Source organism: Myotis myotis, unplaced genomic scaffold (assembly GCF_014108235.1).
Source record: "Myotis myotis isolate mMyoMyo1 unplaced genomic scaffold, mMyoMyo1.p scaffold_m19_p_9, whole genome shotgun sequence".
Taxonomy (NCBI): Eukaryota; Metazoa; Chordata; class Mammalia; order Chiroptera; family Vespertilionidae; genus Myotis; species Myotis myotis.
This window is the reverse complement of record NW_023416401.1, coordinates 68,794,534-68,811,888: the sequence shown is the minus strand read 5'-3', so window position 1 is coordinate 68,811,888 and position 17,355 is coordinate 68,794,534. Positions and strand designations below refer to the sequence as shown.

Below are 17,355 nucleotides of genomic sequence, written 5' to 3'. Positions count from 1 at the left end.
CATTTTGGTTGTAAAGCCAGATTTCTGTCTTTGACACATGCCAGTAAGGGAGAAAATAACATTTCTTGGCATATTACGGTGATTTGTGCTTCTTATTCTATTGTGATCAGAAAATATATACCAGGAAATTGCCCAGCAACCATTACTGTTTATTTTAGTGATTATTTTTCCCTTTGAAATATCCATATCATTGCTGAAACCAGAACATGTTCTGACTTTCTTTCTTCAGCATAGATGCTCTGCAGCCTAAGTCAGAAAGTGGCATTGTATTATTCACTGAGTGTGTCTCTGGGAGAAGCATTATTCTAAAAATGCTAGGTATCTCATCAAATCTATTATTTCTTAAAGGCTGGCACTGAGTATGTTTCTCCTCTTGTCTATTATTCAGTAAGCTTGCAGCATTAGATAAACATTCCCCTGACTTAATCCTGGAGTCAAAATCTTTCATAGTAAATGCAAAGATCGGTTTCATTCAAGTTTTCTCTGTGACACAAGGTAAACGTTCTTGAAATCTTAAAAATCAAAAACTGCACTTTTGAGTGCATCAACCTTATTCTTTATTTTCTGGCTATGCAAAATTATTTCTGTAGTTTCAAATCTTCTCAGCTTTATCTTGTCCTTCCTCCCCACCCCCCATTCACCTCCAAGATACTTGAGTGGAAAACACATGAGAGACACAGTTATTCTGTCGTTAACCAACAGCTGTAGAACTCGAACAAAGCTCATCTTTCCTACTTTAATTATTCCTTTCAGCTGTACGAGTCTCTTATTTTCCAGGAATAATTTTTTTAAAATATATTTTTATTGATATCAGAGGAAGCAGGAGAGAGAGATAGAAACATCAATGATAAGAATCATTGATCAGCTGCCTCTTGCATGCCCCCTCCTGGGGATTGAGCCCACAACCTGGGCATGTGGCCTGCAAGGGAATCAAACCATGAGTTCCTGGTTCATGGGTTGATGCTCAACCACTGAGCAACATCGGTCGAGCCAGGAATAATTTTTAATGATGGAAACAGAGCTAGGATAAAGTTCCTCCTTGGCCTAAACAGGCAGCTAAACTATGGAAAAGACAACATATAAAAAGGCAAAGGCTTCTAGAAGGAAATAAACATCATTACCCCTTCTTCTTCATTGCCTTCTCTAGGATTTTCTCATGGGTTGACTTCTCTTTGTCATACTGTGCCACAATTTTGTCAACTTGCGTGCAGTGTAGCTTCTGCATGGTGCTGTGCTCCTGAACAAGAAGGATTGGCAGTTACTAGTTGGACTCAGTGCAGCTGATACACTGTACCCCATGTGTCGCTGGCATCATTTTCACCAGCTTTCCCAGAGAATTGATTTGGAAATCAAGGAGTGATTGAGTCTGGGAACTGGAAGAACTTCCAATGTCCCATGCAACATATAGCAGTCTTTTGTACAGGCGTATCCGCAACAAGGACGTCTCTAGCCTCAGTCGAATGAACATGCCCACCTCAAAAGACAGCTCTGCCCACCACTGGGCAGCACGAACCATCCCGAAGTCCTTTCTCCTGCACATTTATGTCTCCACAGAATTTCCACCCATTCATCTTCGTTCTGCTATCTGAGATAGTCTATTGTCCCTTCCCTACATTGGTCCTCAAATACCCAAGTTCAGTTGCCACATTTCTTTTTTTTAATTATTATTCATTACAGTATAGTTAACATACAATATTATGTTAGTTTTGGATATACAATAGAGTGATTTGACATTTATATACTTTATGAAATTACTACCGTGATAAGTCTAGTAACCATGTGTCACCATACAAAGTTATTACAATATTATTGACTATTTCAGGAGCCATATTTCTTCTCATTTATACGCTAAATATAACTATTCATCATTTGATAATGGCACATTTGGGAAGGTCTTAAAAATCATCATTACAAATGAGAATTGGCTACATAATTGTTTGTTTTTTGTGTTTTTTAAAATCCTATATAATAAAAGGCTAATATGCAAATAGACCCAACGGCAGAATGACCAGTCACTATGACATGCACTGACCCACCAGGAGGGAGACTTTCAATGCAGGAGCTTCCCCCTGGTGGTCAGTGTGCTCCCACAGGGGAAGTGCCACTCAGCCAGAAGCACCACTGATAGGGAGCACAGTAGCAGTGGCAGGAGCCTCTATTGCCTCCATGGCAATGCTAATGACCCCTTGGAGGATGTCCGCCTGTTGGCTTAGGCCTGCTCCCCAGGGAGTGAACTGCCCCCAAGGGCTCCCGGACTGCGAGAGGGTGCAGGCCGGGCGAGGGACCGCCCCCGCCCCCCACCACCACAGTGCATGAATTTTGTGCACCGGGCCTCTAATATATATACATATATACATATATACATATATATGTATGTATTATTTCAGAGAGAAAAAAAACATCAATGATGAGAGAGAATCATTGATTGGCTGCCTCCTGTATACTCCACACTGGGGATTGAACCTGCAACCCGGGCATTTGCCATGACCAGGAATTGAACCATGACCTCCTGATTCATAGGTCAATGCTCAGTCACTGAGCCATGCCGGCTGGGACTTAGTTGTGACTGTCAGCTGATTTCAAATCTCTTTTCACCAGCATTCTTGAGGATGACAGTGCCCAGGAGCTCTGATCTTCAGCCTTACAGATATTTAGCCTATTTCCCCTCTGCTTCATTCAATCACTGAAATTGAGTTTGCAACACTTTGAAAATAAGTATTGCTCTATAAACATTCTTTCCTTCTCATAATTTTCCCACAGCCAGTGACTTATCTGAAATCAGATTTCCTTAGTTGCTCAGCCTCCCGAACCTAGAGGAAATCAGTACAATAAATAATATCCAACTCTAAAATGATACTTGGTATAATATGCTAGTCTTACTCTTGAGAAACTTAGAGAAATAAAATGGCATTTGAGACTGAAATGGATAGAGGTTGTTCAGGCTTTATAACCATGCTCACAGTCATGTCTCCTTTTGCTTATTTTTTTAAGTGAGTGACTTAATTAAATATATGATTTTATTCCTAAGGTAGGCTTGACTTAAAGCAAAACTAATTTATGAACATCTCTAAAAGTTTTGATAGAATATAAATGTGGAAAGGATTTTTAACTTTACCAAGATTTCCTTAATTTCCCAGCCCTGTTAGTAAATTAATGCAAAACTTGATCTACCATTTGTTTATGCATGTATTCTTCAGAAATGCATTGGTACATAAGGTCCCTGCATTGTTTTCTGGTGGATAAACACCTTTGGAAGAAGTCATGGAGAGAATGGTGCTGGATGGGGGAAAGTTCTCAGAACAGGTATTGGCAATGGAGACAATCCAGGTAGTTCAAGGGGATGTTATCTTGCTGTGGATTTGGGGGGTCAAGGAGTTACATGTAATGGTGTCTTGCTTAATTTGTTGTTGGAACAGCAAATAAATCCAGCCATATTATCAATATGTGTGCACTGATACGTTATACATACATTTCACTTAGGGTTTCCTGCAACATGGCATTGGGTTAAGGATTTGGGTTCTTAAGTCACAAATCCTGGGACAAGTCACCTACCCTCTCAGTCTGTTCATCTTTTAACTGGGACAGTGATACCTATTTTATAGGGTTGTTAGGATTAAAAGTAAATATAATATTGCCCAGCTGGTGTGGCTCAGAGGTTGAGCATCTAGCAAATGGTTGGTAGACTGCAAAAAGGGCCACATTTATTCCCCCTCTGTATCCATCCCCCTTTGAAATGTGACCTTGTGACTCTTACTGTCAAGAGACAGAGTCAAATTCTTTGAATCTGGGCCAGCCTATGACTTGCATTAGCCAGGAGAATGAGATGGACTTCCTGGTGTGCCAGTTCTGAGTTGCAGCCTCAAGAAACCCTGTCTGCTTCTGCTTGGTCTCTAGGGACCCTTGCCCCCCTGGACAAGCCTGGACTCCCTGCTAGATTATGAGAGACCACATAGAGCATTGAGGAAGGAGCTCAGCAGAGGTCTTCCTAAGTCAGCCAGCCCTCCGTCCCAAATCGGCCCACCGCCCACCACCAGCCGAACTGGCAGTAACGGCTGATGCACGAATGAACCCAGCTGACACCAGGAGACTCATCCCGCTGATCCAGCCCAAACTGGTGACCCAAAAAATTTTGAGCTAAATTAATGGTTGTTGTTTTAAGTCTATATTCACATATATCTTTCATCGTAGAAGTTGCTTCAGATAAGATGGTGGAAAATGTTAGAAAGTATTACAGACTGAAAAATTACCGAAAGTCTACAGACAGGAAAGTCTAATTATTTGAAAATAATTATTTGCAAAGCCCCATGGCCAATTCAAGTAGATGAAAAGCACTTTAGTTTTAACAACATTAACTAGTTGTATTACTCTGGACAAAGGACTCACCTTTCTGAATTTCATTTTATTCATGTCTAAAATGCAGATAGTATTATGGGATAATATGAGGATTTGAGAATATATGTAAAATGTGTGACACAAAAGTGGCATTAAATAGATGTTAATATTGTTAGTAGTAGTAGTTTTCTATAAAAAATTACAGAATTCAGAGTTCATAAATTACTCTGCCAAAGCAAGCTGAATAAGAGGGGGGCCTCTGTTAATTTAATGTGGGAGAAGCTTACAAGTGTATGATAAGCTTATAATCATACACTTGTAACTTGAACTTCTGCAGTACATGCAGATATGAAAACCAACCCATGAAGTGCATTCCCCTGCTCCGAAATGCTTCTGAAAAGCGTTCTAAAAAGCAACAAACTACACTCATTTTACTGTGGCAATTTAGCTCTGTAACTTTAAAGCCTTCCTCCAAAGAATGCACACTAAACTGTTTAAAAAAAGTCCACTTAGGTGAGATTTAGGCACTTAAAATCTTCCTTTAGGTTTTGTTTTATATTAATGTGGAACTCCCAGAACCTCAAGGTTGTCTTCTGCAAAAAACAAACAAACAAACAAAAAAAACCACAAACAAAAAAATACAAAAAAAAAAACCACCCCAAAACAAAACAACAACAACAAAAAACTCTTATCCGGTTTGCTGGTTATTAAATAATATGAATATTTCCCTAACAACAGCTTGAAGAAACTGAAAGGAATGATACACAATGACATCTAAGGTGGAGAAAAAGAGCCACTAAAGCCACCTCTAAATTATTTCACAGAAAAATAATTTTTCAACTGTTATAGACTAAGTATTTATCCTTCCCCCCTCAAGTCCAGATGTTGAATCCTTAAACCTCAATGCGACAGAATTTGGAGATAGGGGGTGATTAGGCCATGAGGGTGGAGCCCCCATGAATGGGATTAGTGCCCTTATAAGAAGAAACAGGAGAGAGAAGACAGCCCACTCCACCACATGAGGACCCAACAGGAGATCATCTGAAAACAGAAAGGGGACTCTCATCAGATACTGAATCTGCTGCACCTTGATATTGGACTTCCAGCCTCCAGGACTGTGAGAAATAAATGTTTGTGGTCTGAGCCACCTGGTCTGTGGTAGCTTGTTACAGCAGCCCAAGCTCAGACACCATTTTGTCACTTTTCTGACTAAGCAGATAGGTCTGAGTCCATTTAAACTTAAAGGTTTAGATAAGAAATCAGCAGACAACTCTGCTCAATATTATGTAGGTCAAGTTCTAAAGAATTAAGAAACATCCTTCCTTAGTAGCCAGTATATTGACACTGTCTAAACTGGAAATTTTCATAACATCCCATGTGTGCCACTCCATTTGCTTCAATGAGGGGAACTTATTTACTTATTAGAGTATCTAATATCTTACAGAATTATGCAGTTCTAGACTCAGATGATTTGGGTTCAAATACTGGCTCTGCTCCTCCCTAACTCTGGGACATTAGTTCAATTCCTTAATCTCTCTAATCCTTAATTTCCTCACTTGTAAAATGGGGACTTAAATAGAAGTTTACCTTATAGGGTAGAGAGTAATAAATAGATAATACATGTAAAGTGCTGAGCATAGCATCTGGAAAATACTGAGCATGCGAGAATTCTAGCTGCCATTATTGGTGTTATGGTTACTATTAGTCACAGTATATTTTCTGGTCATGCCTCAAAGAAATAATCAATGAGGATGAGGCCAAACACTTTGTTTTCAAATAGCCCAAAAGCCACTGAAATGCCTGACTCAACGACAGAGATCCAATTTAAATGGAGAGAAAAATCCGCTGAATGATGCCTTGCCATATGGGTACTAACTGCATTCCTAATAATTAAGGCCATTCAGGTTGCATTCTCTCTTATTTCCTTTTCTGTTTGATTTCCATATTTCAGGTTGTTGTCAATGACCAACAAAGCTAAAAACACCACTTTAAATAGCTTTGTCTCCAAATAGTCCCAAACTCAATAAAAATCTGTAGCAAGTGGGGATGCAGGGCTTTAGTTTAAAAGATCTCAGAGGTCCTTTTAAGAAATTAAGTTTCTCTTGCTCTCACTGCCTTTTTGGAAGAGGCGGACATTATCCTCCCAGCGACAACAGCTGTGATGGGCCCTACTAGGAAAGGGGGTATTCCGCTTTCTGCCTTTCTCTGTGGGCAGAGACTGGAGAGCAGGAAGGTGCTATGGAGTTTTTCAACTCAGGCGAGAATTACTCATGCCACCTCTTGCTGCTCTCTTCAACTTGCAACTCGCTCTTATAATTTCTATCACTGTCAAAAGACCTCTTTGCATGGATAGAAAGGAAAGAGAACTATATTTCAGACGTAGGTCATCTTACAGAGTTTACATAATAGGGGGAACGTGAGAAGAGCTCCCCCTCTAGGGCTCTTGGTGAGAAGTTGAGTGCCTGCCAGCATCTCCCTCCATGCTCTGTTTCTGCAAACTATTTGCCAACAACCCAGGAAATTTTGGTACCTAGAGTTAAGATTGTGAGCTGGTCTTCAATAGTTAGGCTATGGCCCACTAGTTTAGACAAAGTCATTTCATGAAACAATTTTTAAATGGGTGAAGCTCTGGGATGCCTTTGAAATAACTGTTAAAAAGATAGGTTCCAAATCAGTGACAACAGATCCCAAAGGGATTCTATGTTTTAATTTCATTTCTGACCAGTTAAAATGCACAAATGCTGTCCAGTTGGCTGGTAGTGGTTTCTAAGCAGTGTTCTTGGCTGTGAAGAATTCATTGTTCCATAACACAAAAAAAGTGGCTTTAGGGTTTCATCAGAGAGCTAACAGAAAAAACCCAAACAGGCAAACAAAACTACCCCAAAATATGTATGTACACACAAACTGTACCTTTGCATGCTTCTTCTTTAAAGAATTTAGCTCCTTCTGCTGTTTCTTTAAATGCTTCAAGTAAGCCTGTGACAGAAATAAAGAGGGTCCAAAGTAGGTTTCTGTAGCCACAATGATTACATTGGTGAGAAACGAAGATATACTGATTTCACCAATATGCATAATATGAGAGTCCTTGGAAAATGACCAAGCAATTTTACCTTCATCTGCTTTAAATCTTCTATCCTCACTTGAGGGATAAGTTCAATACCTTAAAAAGAAAAGATTAGACACTGTGTATATTAAAAGTTAGAGAGAATAACTGATGATAGAAAATTCAGTTTTAAAATCTCATCTAAAAGTTTTGAAACAGCTTTACATGTAATGTTATGAATATAAACATTTGAATTTCTTATTACAAATAAATTAACTAGACACAACTGAAATGCTTATTGTCTTAGGTCGGGTTTCCTAGGAGCAGAGCCTAGGACTGGGATTTGAGTGAGCGTGATTTATTGTGGAAAGGCTCTTGGGAGAAAGCCCTAGAGAGAAGCAGGACAGGACAGAGGAAGAAGCCAGGGGATGTTTCCAGCCTGATCCTACAGGTAGCTGCTGAGCATAAATGGCCCTCCAGCCTTTTTCTACCTTCAGGTAAGTAAACTGGGCTCTTGCAACTCCATTTTCATCAGAAGAGGCCTTCAGAGCACTTACAAAACCTTCCAGGCATTTCCAGGCAAAACTCCCACGGTAAGCACAACTCTCCAGGGAGAAACATGCAGCTGTGATCTGCTATCAGCCAATACCCCCAGTGGGGGCGGGGGGGTGGGAGAAGGAAGAGGAGGTGTCAACCCCATGCAGGAAATCTGACCAGGCCCAATGGCATCTATTACAGTTACGCCTATCTTTGCATTTCAAGGCATACCATATCAGTCAATTACTTCTCAACTCTATCCTACCTTCATCATCATCAAAGAATAAAATATTTTTTCAGCTTCTTTTTTGTTTTTTACCACATTTAATTTTAGTATGTAAGCAAAATGCTATTGAGCACAGCAAAGCCTTTAAAATCCAGGAAATAATGAAATCAAACCATTGTATACCAGGATGCTGTCTGGAGGACCTGGAATAATATACTAAGTCATTTTACTCTCTGAGTGATGGTAGGCCAGGGTCGCCACAGCAACCAAAGTTGTAGAAGAATCCCCCAACATGTTCCATCCGGCTTCTAATTTTCATCGTAGGCAAACAAAATGAATGTGCACCCTGTAGCATAATTGATTTAAAATCCCAAAGACTCGGTGTGAGATATTCAAGAAAGATAGGCATCACGTTCTAGGCCAGGGGTGGGCAAACTTTTTGACTCGAGGGCCACAATGGGTTCTTAAACTGGACCGGAGGGCCGGAACAAAAGCATGGATGGAGTGTTTGTGTGAACTAACATAAATTCAAAGTAAACGTCATTACATAAAAGGGTACGGTCTTCTTTTTCAATACTTTTATTCATTTCAAAAGGGCCGGATCCGGCCCGCGGGCCGTAGTTTGCCCACGGCTGTTCTAGGCTCTTGTTTTTAGTTTTATTCATTTTAATCAGATGTGCACATCCAGTGTGAGGGTGGTAAGACTGAAAAGGAGAATCATGGCTGAGATTAAATCAGTCTGTGATCTGTAACATTTTATGATACGGGTGTCAAGGGAATATGAGGCTGCTCTCCTATCTCTTAAGTCTGAGGTCTCAAGCTAATGCTCTGCTTTATTGTGGATAGTTAAGAGGCAGCATAGGGCATAGGAGTGAATCTTGGAAGGTAAGTGTCTATTGTGGGGTATCCAGAGAGAGGGGGGAAGCATTCATGAAATTTAGCGTGTAAAAGTGCTTCCCTAAAAGGACAGTGAATTAAACATCTTCTATTACTATGGGAATTGTGCTCAGTGTAACTAAGGTGCAGGGGGTCTAGCAGATGAAACATAAATGTTGACTCTCTATTAAATAATCAGGGAAATTAAGCAGTTTGCCCAATCCACAAGAAAACATTCTGCTCTTGAGTTTTATGGGACAATGAAAATTGACAAAATTAACAATTCTAAATACCCTCATAAAATACTTTTTAAAAGGAGTCTAAAAGTTCCAGAATAGATAAGGAGCCCAAACAACATTCCTTTACCTTTCTTGGCTTCCATGCCGGACCCCAGGGCGGCCGTGGTGGTTGGTCTGAGCTCCGAGCTGCTCTGCGGGGTCACATTTGTTTTGGCAGTGTTGGCCTTTCCTTTCTTGTCGTTCTTAGACGTGTCGCTGGGCACATCAGCTATGTCACTCTGGAACAGAAGTGTTTATATTATCCCAAGTGAATGCCAGCTCAAGTTCAACTGCCTTGCACATTCTCTATTTTACCGAGTCCAGTCTGTGCCACTTAACTTCTCCCCTGCAACTGTCTCATAGTTGGGTCTTTTCCTGGCAGGAGGAAACATTACAAGGTTTCCTCAGGCTTGAGGCAAAAGAAGAAGCCAAGGAAAGAAGATCCAATTCCTTTATAAGCAGAGTATACCTTCTCTTTTGCTAGCTCTGGAGAGATTGTTGCTTACACTCTAAACTGAGTGTGCCTTAAAATCAAAGAAACAAACAACACATCTGTGCACTGACATGGGAGAAGGTTGGATATAAGACTGTTAAAAAATAACAAAATAATCCATGCCACTTTCATTAATTTACTGAGTTGGGTTGGTTGGTATTTCAATGTATCACAAAAATCACAAAAGCATCGTGTGTGTGTGTGTGTGTGTGTGTGTGTGTGTGTGTGTGTGTGTGTGTTTATTGATTTCAGAGAGGAAGGGAGGAATAGAGAGATAGAAACATCAATGACGAGAGAAAATAACTGATCCACTGCCTCCTACTGAGGATAGAACTGCAACCAGGGTATGTGTCCTGACTGGGAATTGAACTGTGACTTCCTGGTTCATGGTCAACCTATGATCACTGAGCCACATCAGCAAGGCAAAGCATTCTATATTTTAAACAATGGATTTTTATTTTCAATTTGTTTCTAATGGAGAAAGGGTCCCCAGATGTGAGTTAAGCCATGATGAAGAAGTGCGATTTTGAGATGGTGGTCACATTTTATGAAATACAAGTGGCCCGGAGCACAAAATTTGTGCACGGGGGAGGGGGTGTTCCTCAGCCTGGCCTGCACCCTCTCCAATCTCGGACCCCTCAAAGGATGTCCGACTGCCGGTTTACAGGGATTGGGCCTAAACCGGCAGTCGGACATCCCTCTCTCAATCTGGGACTGCTGGCTCCTAACCGCTCACCTGACTGCCTGCCTGCCTGATTGCCCCTAACCACTCTGCCTGCTGGCGTGCTCACCCCCAATTGCCCCCTGCCGCTGGCCTGCTTGCCCCCAAATGCTCCCCCGCCAGCCTGATCACCCGCAACTGCCCCCCTGCTGGCCTGCTCACTCCAAACTGCCCCCCGTCCTGATCACCTCCAACTTACCCCCACTGATGGTCTGCTTGCCCCCAACTGGCTCCCCTGCTGGTCTGATTACCCCCAACGGCTCTGCTCTCCACCAGCCTGATCACCCACAACTGCCCTCCCCTCTTGGCCTCTAATCACCTCTACTTAGGCCCTGCCACTATGGCTTTGTCCAGAAGAACGTCCGGGAGGTCTCCTGGAAGGTCTCCCAGTCTAATTAGCATATTATCCTTTTATTAGTATAGATAGAGGCCTGGTGCACAGGTGGGGGCTGGCTGGTTTGCCCTGAAGGGTGTCCTGGATCAGGGTGGGGGTTCCCTTGGGGCGTGGGGAGGACTGGGCAAGGGGCCTGCGGTGGTTTGCAGGCTGGCCACGCCCCCATGGGGTGAGGGGGTGTGGCCAGCCTGGGTGAGGGGCTGATGGCTGTTGGCACGCTGGCCACACCCCTTTCAGGATGGGGGTCCCCACTGGGGTGCCTGGCCAGCCTGGGTGAGGGGCTGATGGCTGCTTGCAGGCTGGCCAAGACCCCCAGTGGGGCCCTTCATCCCATGGGTGCGTGGTCAGCCTGGGTGAGGGGTTGAGGGCTTTTTGCAGGCTGGCCACACCCCCTTAGGTGTAGGGGTCCCTGCTGGGGTGCCTGACCAGCCTGGGTGAGTGGCTGATGGCTGTTTGCCAGCTGGCCACAGCTCTGGGCAACCCAGGCTCCCAGACCCTCCTTGAGCAGAGGCCACAGTGGCTGGAAGCAGGTATCTGGAATTTATTTATCTTCTATAATTGAAACTTTATAGCCTTGAGCAGAGCCCACAGCCAGCCAGGGCAGGCGGGAAGCTTGGCTTCCTCCATCGCCAGGGGCAACCCAAGCCTCCTCTTCGCTCCAGGTCCATGGCCGCTGCCTTCTTGGTTGGGTTTATTTGCATACTCACTCTTGATTGGCTGGTGGGCATGGCTTGTGGGTGTAGCAGAGGTATGGTAAATTTGCATGTTTCTCTTTTATTAGGTAAGATGCTACCCTCTCACTGACCTTTGAAACATTTTGGTGAATTGATAAATTCCATTTCAAAAACCTTCTTTGAACTTGTTATAGTAATTTATCACTTTGTCTTGCTCTTTTAATCACTGTTGGTCAACTAAACTTCCCCACTTGCTGTCTTTAATTGACTATTGCTACTTACGGTTTCAATGCCCATAGCTCTCATTTGGTCTGCTCTTTTTTCCGTAATTGAAAGAAACTTCTTTGGATCTGATAAAGCATCCACAATATCTGGGGAATAAATAGAACACTGAGCTGTTAATTCTGTTTTACTAAAAAATCCAAGAAAATGCAGCTAATACACTATTCAGAATCCTGGACTCACATTGTGCCCTCTAAGTTCCTTCTCCTAGGACATAAAACAAGTTCATTAAGCAGAGCTATTTGCTGAAAGCAAGAAATAAGTAAGGCCAGATGATTTTCCCTTTGGTTCTCCCCAAATACAGCAGGCAGTACATTGCCTGAGGTTCCTGACTATTTACTTGTGTGACCATGAGCAAGTCAATTAATGTCCCCAGATTTAGTTTCTTAATCTGTAAATTAAAACTGATACTACCCACCCTGCAGGATATGGTGAGAATTCAGTGAGATGATGAATATCAAAAGTACTTGAAGCATAGTAGATGCCACTGGCACGAAGCTGATTTTTAGATAGAGAACACTAATGCATATGTAAAGCCAATTTTGTCCCATGGTAGATAAGCTGAAATATTTCTCCAGTGTTGTTTCAACAATACAGTAAAATTCCATCTTTTATATAAATAACATCATTTGAAGAGTTCCAAGTACTTTCAAATAGAATTTCATATAATTTTGCATAATTTGTTAATACCGTAGAAGGAATGATTATTCTTGTTACCTTAAAACAGTACATAATTTACAAATTTTAAAAGATTATGTTTATCAATTTCCCCCTAGCAGAATCACTTTCCTAATTACATTCATAAGATAAATTTTCTCAGTTAAAATTTTTCTTTTCCCTTTTATAACAGAAAACGTTGTTTTAATAATATAATAAAAATAATATGTTTTAACTATTCAAATATATCACGTGAACAGTGAAGATCTCCTCTCCTGCCAATTCTGTGCTCAGTGGGTAACTGCCACTACCCATCTCTTGTGTTCTTATTCTTTTCAGAACTCCATATGGATTTATAGTATTCTCCACCTATTTTTTTTTTATTTTTAAACTTCACATATCTTAGAAACACTTCCATATCAGCAATACATAAATGCTACATTGTTGCTATTTTTTAAAATATGCTTCTATTGATTTTTTAATAAGTCAATAAAAGAGAGAGAGAGAGAGAGAGAGGGAGAGAGATCAATCAGTTGCTTCTTGCATGCATCTGACCAGGGGTCTAACCCACAATCTGGGGATGTGCCCGGACCAGGAATTGAACCAGCGACCTTTCAGTGCACGGGTGATGCTCACACCGGGCAAGATAAACTACATGATTTTTTAAGGGCTGCTTACATAGTCCATTTTCTGAGTAGCTATAATACCTTTCTAATCCACTTACCTGGCCCACAGCACCCTCTCCCCAGCTTCTTTTATGTCTCTCACATCTTCTACTATATGCTGTCGCTTCTAATAGGCTTCTTTTATTTATTTATTTTTTTAATAAAACACAGGGGAAGGAGGAAGGAAGAAGTCTTTACTCTGGATTTGGGGACTGAAAAATCCTCGTGGCTTTTTGAACCAGCAATCAGGTTTTAAAAGTTTAGGACTACTTGCAGAAAATCTTTCCCACAGAGCAGCATGCATTACTACAATCAAACAACAAAATAACCCCCAATTCCCCAAGTCAAACTCTGATGTGTTCCAGTATAGAAATCACAGCTGTACTTAGAGCCACACGTACAAGCATGCACACATTTCTGAGCCTGGCTCTGGCAATAGCATAATGATGGGCATCCTGAAAGAATGCTATGAGGCAGGTAGTATTAGTATGTTTTCGCTTTAGAGGCGGGGAAATGAGAGGTTTGAGAGGTTCTGTCACTGTCCCAAAGTCACCTGGCCAGTAGTGGAGTCAGTGTTTGAACTGTGGGTTAATTTGATGCAATTGCTCTGCTGTACTGTGTTCATTTCGCTGAACAGACTCTGAGAATACTGAAAATCTTTGTTCTTGGCTTAGTTGGAGTTTATAAAATGTTAATGTATTTATGTTTAAACAAAATCCTGTGACTTGGTCCAGCTTCACATTCCTCCCATTGGTCACCTCGGGAAAACCAAAGGTGGTCTTCTGTGGAATGAGGACTAAGATCTTTTTTGGGGAAATTGAACTCTCTTGTGGATTTGGAAGAAACTCCAGGCACGTTGAGAGTTGAGTTCGATTTAAATCTTTTAGTGATACCAGTCAATATCAATGTTTCAATATTATGTTTCCCTCCCCTTTGAATGATGGTGTAAAATATATCCTTCACAAACATATTTGACAAACTGATAAAAAACATGAAATTATGTTTAAAAATAAGAAAGAACCTTGAAAAGAATCTAACCTGCCCTTTCACTTTTAGTACGAACCCTGAGGCTACCAGGGTTGGCAGCACTGGAGGAACAGGTTTTCTTAAGCCAGTGGTAAAATATTTTATAATCTTGTAATTTGGGGCCACATATATATGTATACTGAAGACCTGATGCACGAAATTCGTGCAAGAGTAGGCCTTCCTTCCCCCGGCTGCTGGCACCGGCTTCCCTCTGGCACCTGGGACCCGGGCTTCCCTCGCAGGCCCGACTTCCTCCGGTCTAATTAGAATATTACACTTTTATTATTATAGATATAGATGTAGATATATACATATATGGATAAAATATATAGATATATGAATATAGATACCATATTCTGAACCCAAATGTTTAATTTACCTCCAAATCCATCAGGCACATATGTTTTAAGCACAATATTGCAGAAAATTGTTGGCAGTGATAATGGTTTATTTCCCTCATTCCGAAGGGATATGTGTCGATAGCCGGCTTGGAGGCCATCCAGTGGGAGAATCCTCTGGCCGATGAGCCTGTTGTTGTCATCGTACACTGCTATCCTCAAGACTGCCAGGTCAGGGAGGATTACCTGCAAATGAAGAATGGTACTTTTCACTGAGTTTAGGAAAGCAGCTCCCAAGAACCACGATTCTAGGAATGAGGATCACATCCACACTGCTCTTCAAGGCCCCTTTATGGTTGAAAATGGACCCATGATCAATCTGCATTCCTAGAGTATGCTGTATAAGCCACAGCGCCCAAGCCATTGAGAAAGGCAATGGGGCAAGTTTCCTGGAAATCACCTCAATGAAAATTTTGGATGGAATGGATGTGAAAGATCACTAGCCCAATCCCTGTCATCTTTCCCAATCCCCAACCATTGAAATGGTTGAAGGAGGCCCTGATAAATAAGTGACTTTCCTTCATCTCAGAGGTAGTCAGCGATAATTGGGCCTGGCTATCGGGACTCTTGACGTCTAATCTGGTGGTCTGTCTGCTACCTGGGCTGCTTCTGGCATCTAATTCTGCCTGTTCTTAAGAATGTAGAGGGGGAGCGGGGGGGGGGGGGGGCAGCAAAAAAAAAAAAAGAATGTAGAAAGTGTCTCTGAAGAAAAGCTTTATGTATAAAATGTAATTTATATATAAATTTGAAGTCTCCCTTTTTTCTTGCATTCCTCAATTTTTAACACATTTCAGGATATTAAGTAGAGTAAGATGGGACAGCTAGAAACATTAACATAGAACCAAGACATCTACTCTTGCCATTCCCAAACTGAATAAATGGACATAAAACCTGAGCTCAGAGAACAGAAACCCTATTCAGATACAAAATAGCAACATTACAAAAGAAAACCCAATGTTTTTTAAAATATATATATATATATTTATTGATTTCAGAGAGAAAGGAAGAGGGAGAATGAGATGGAATCATTAATGATCAGCAGCTTCTTGCATGTCCCCTACTGGGATTCAAGCCTGCAACCTGGGCATTGAATCGTGACCTCCTGGTTCATAGGCTGATGCCCAACCCCTGAGCCACAACTGTCAGGCTGTTTTTTATCAGGAGTGCCTTTTAATTACTAGTAGCTAAGAGCAATCCAGGATATCTGGACTGATTTGAGTACAATGTCTAAAGTTAGATGATATATTGATTGCCTATTTCTGCCTAGGGGTGATCATTTTATTCCAACTCTAATAAGATGAAAAGGCAAAAAGCTAAAATTCAGCCAACTTCAGTCACTCTATTGTTCCTCATGTGATGAATGGAGGTTTATTACCTGTGAGATTACTGCAAAGAATAAAAACAATAACACAGAAAAGGAAACAAAGTGTTTAATATCAATCTACACTAATAAAAGAGAAACATGGTAATTGGCGTACGACCGCTACCCTTCCCATTGGCTAATCAGCGAGATATGCAAATTAACTGTCAGCCAAGATGGCGGCGGGCAGCCAGGCAGCTGAGAACAGGAGGCTTGGTTGCTCCAGCAATGGAGGAAGCCAAGGTTCCCCGTCTGCAGCTGCGGGGCTCTGAGCTCCTGAAGCAACAACTCCAAAAGTTACAATGTTTCAATTATAGAAGCTAAAAGATGGCAGTTAATTTGCATACTCAGGCTCCAAGCAGAGCGAAGCCAAACAGCCCTGAAGCGGCAGGGCAGAGAGGCCTCAGGACCCTGGGATCAGGGGAGCCGAGAGGCCTCAGGACCCTGGGATCAGTGGAGCCGAGAGGCCTCAGGACCCTGGGATCAGGGGAGCCGAGAGGCCTCAGGACCCTGGGATCAGCGGAGCCGAGAGGCCTCAGGACCCTGGGATCAGCGGAGCCGAGAGGCCTCAGGACCCTGGGATCAGCGGAGCCGAGAGGCCTCAGGACCCTGGGATCAGCGGAGCCGAGAGGCCTCAGGACCCTGGGATCAGGGGAGCCGAGAGGCCTCAGGACCCTGGGATCAGGGGAGCCGAGAGGCCTCAGGACCCTGGGATCAGGGGAGCCGAGAGGCCTCAGGACCCTGGGATCAGGGGAGCCGAGAGGCCTCAGGACCCTGGGATCAGGGGAGCCGAGAGGCCTCAGGACCCTGGGATCAGGGGAGCCGAGAGGCCTCAGGACCCTGGGATCAGTGGAGCCGAGAGGCCTCAGGACCCTGGGATCAGGGGAGCCGAGAGGCCTCCCGGCCCGGGATCAGCGGAGCCGAGAGGCCCCCCCAGCCCTGAGATCAGCGGAGCCTCGAGGCCTCAGGACCCCTGGATCAGCGGAGCCAAGAGGCGTCCTAGCCCCAGGATCAGCGGAGCCAAGAGGCGTCCTGGCCCCTGGGTCAGCGGAGCAGCGAGGCCTCCCAGCACCGGGATCAGTGTGACAGGGGGCAGCAACCAAACCCCTGATCGTCCTGCGGGCTCTGGGTGTGACAGGGTGCAGAGCCCCAACCCTCTGATCGGCCCTGCTCTGTGTATGACACGGGGGAGCTTCCCAACCCCCTGATGGGCCCTGCTCTGTGTGTGTGACAGGGGGTGGCGCCGCAACCTCCCTATCGACCCTGCATTGAGTGTGACAGGGGGTGGTGCCCCAACCCCCCAATCGGCCCTACCCTGAGCGTGAATGAGAGTGGCATCGCAACCTCCTGATCCGCCCTGCTCTGTGCATGACAGGGGGCGGTGCCCCAACTC

At 43.1% G+C, this 17,355-nt stretch overlaps 1 protein-coding gene across 5 annotated transcripts in view; it reads right to left on the bottom strand.

The window, feature by feature from the left end:
• The window catches only part of PLCB4 (phospholipase C beta 4), a 382,360-nt gene that overhangs the window by 17,211 nt on the left and 347,794 nt on the right, over window positions 1-17,355 (bottom strand). For all 5 annotated transcript variants that reach the window (XM_036322572.1, XM_036322576.1, XM_036322574.1 and 2 more), the window contains 6 exons: window positions 14,584-14,788; window positions 11,857-11,945; window positions 9,381-9,531; window positions 7,443-7,492; window positions 7,243-7,308; window positions 1,122-1,237 (listed from right to left, as the gene is read on the bottom strand). In XM_036322572.1, the coding sequence (XP_036178465.1) occupies window positions 1,122-1,237; window positions 7,243-7,308; window positions 7,443-7,492; window positions 9,381-9,531; window positions 11,857-11,945; window positions 14,584-14,788 (677 nt within the window). The remainder of the gene's footprint in view (window positions 1-1,121; window positions 1,238-7,242; window positions 7,309-7,442; window positions 7,493-9,380; window positions 9,532-11,856; window positions 11,946-14,583; window positions 14,789-17,355) is intronic.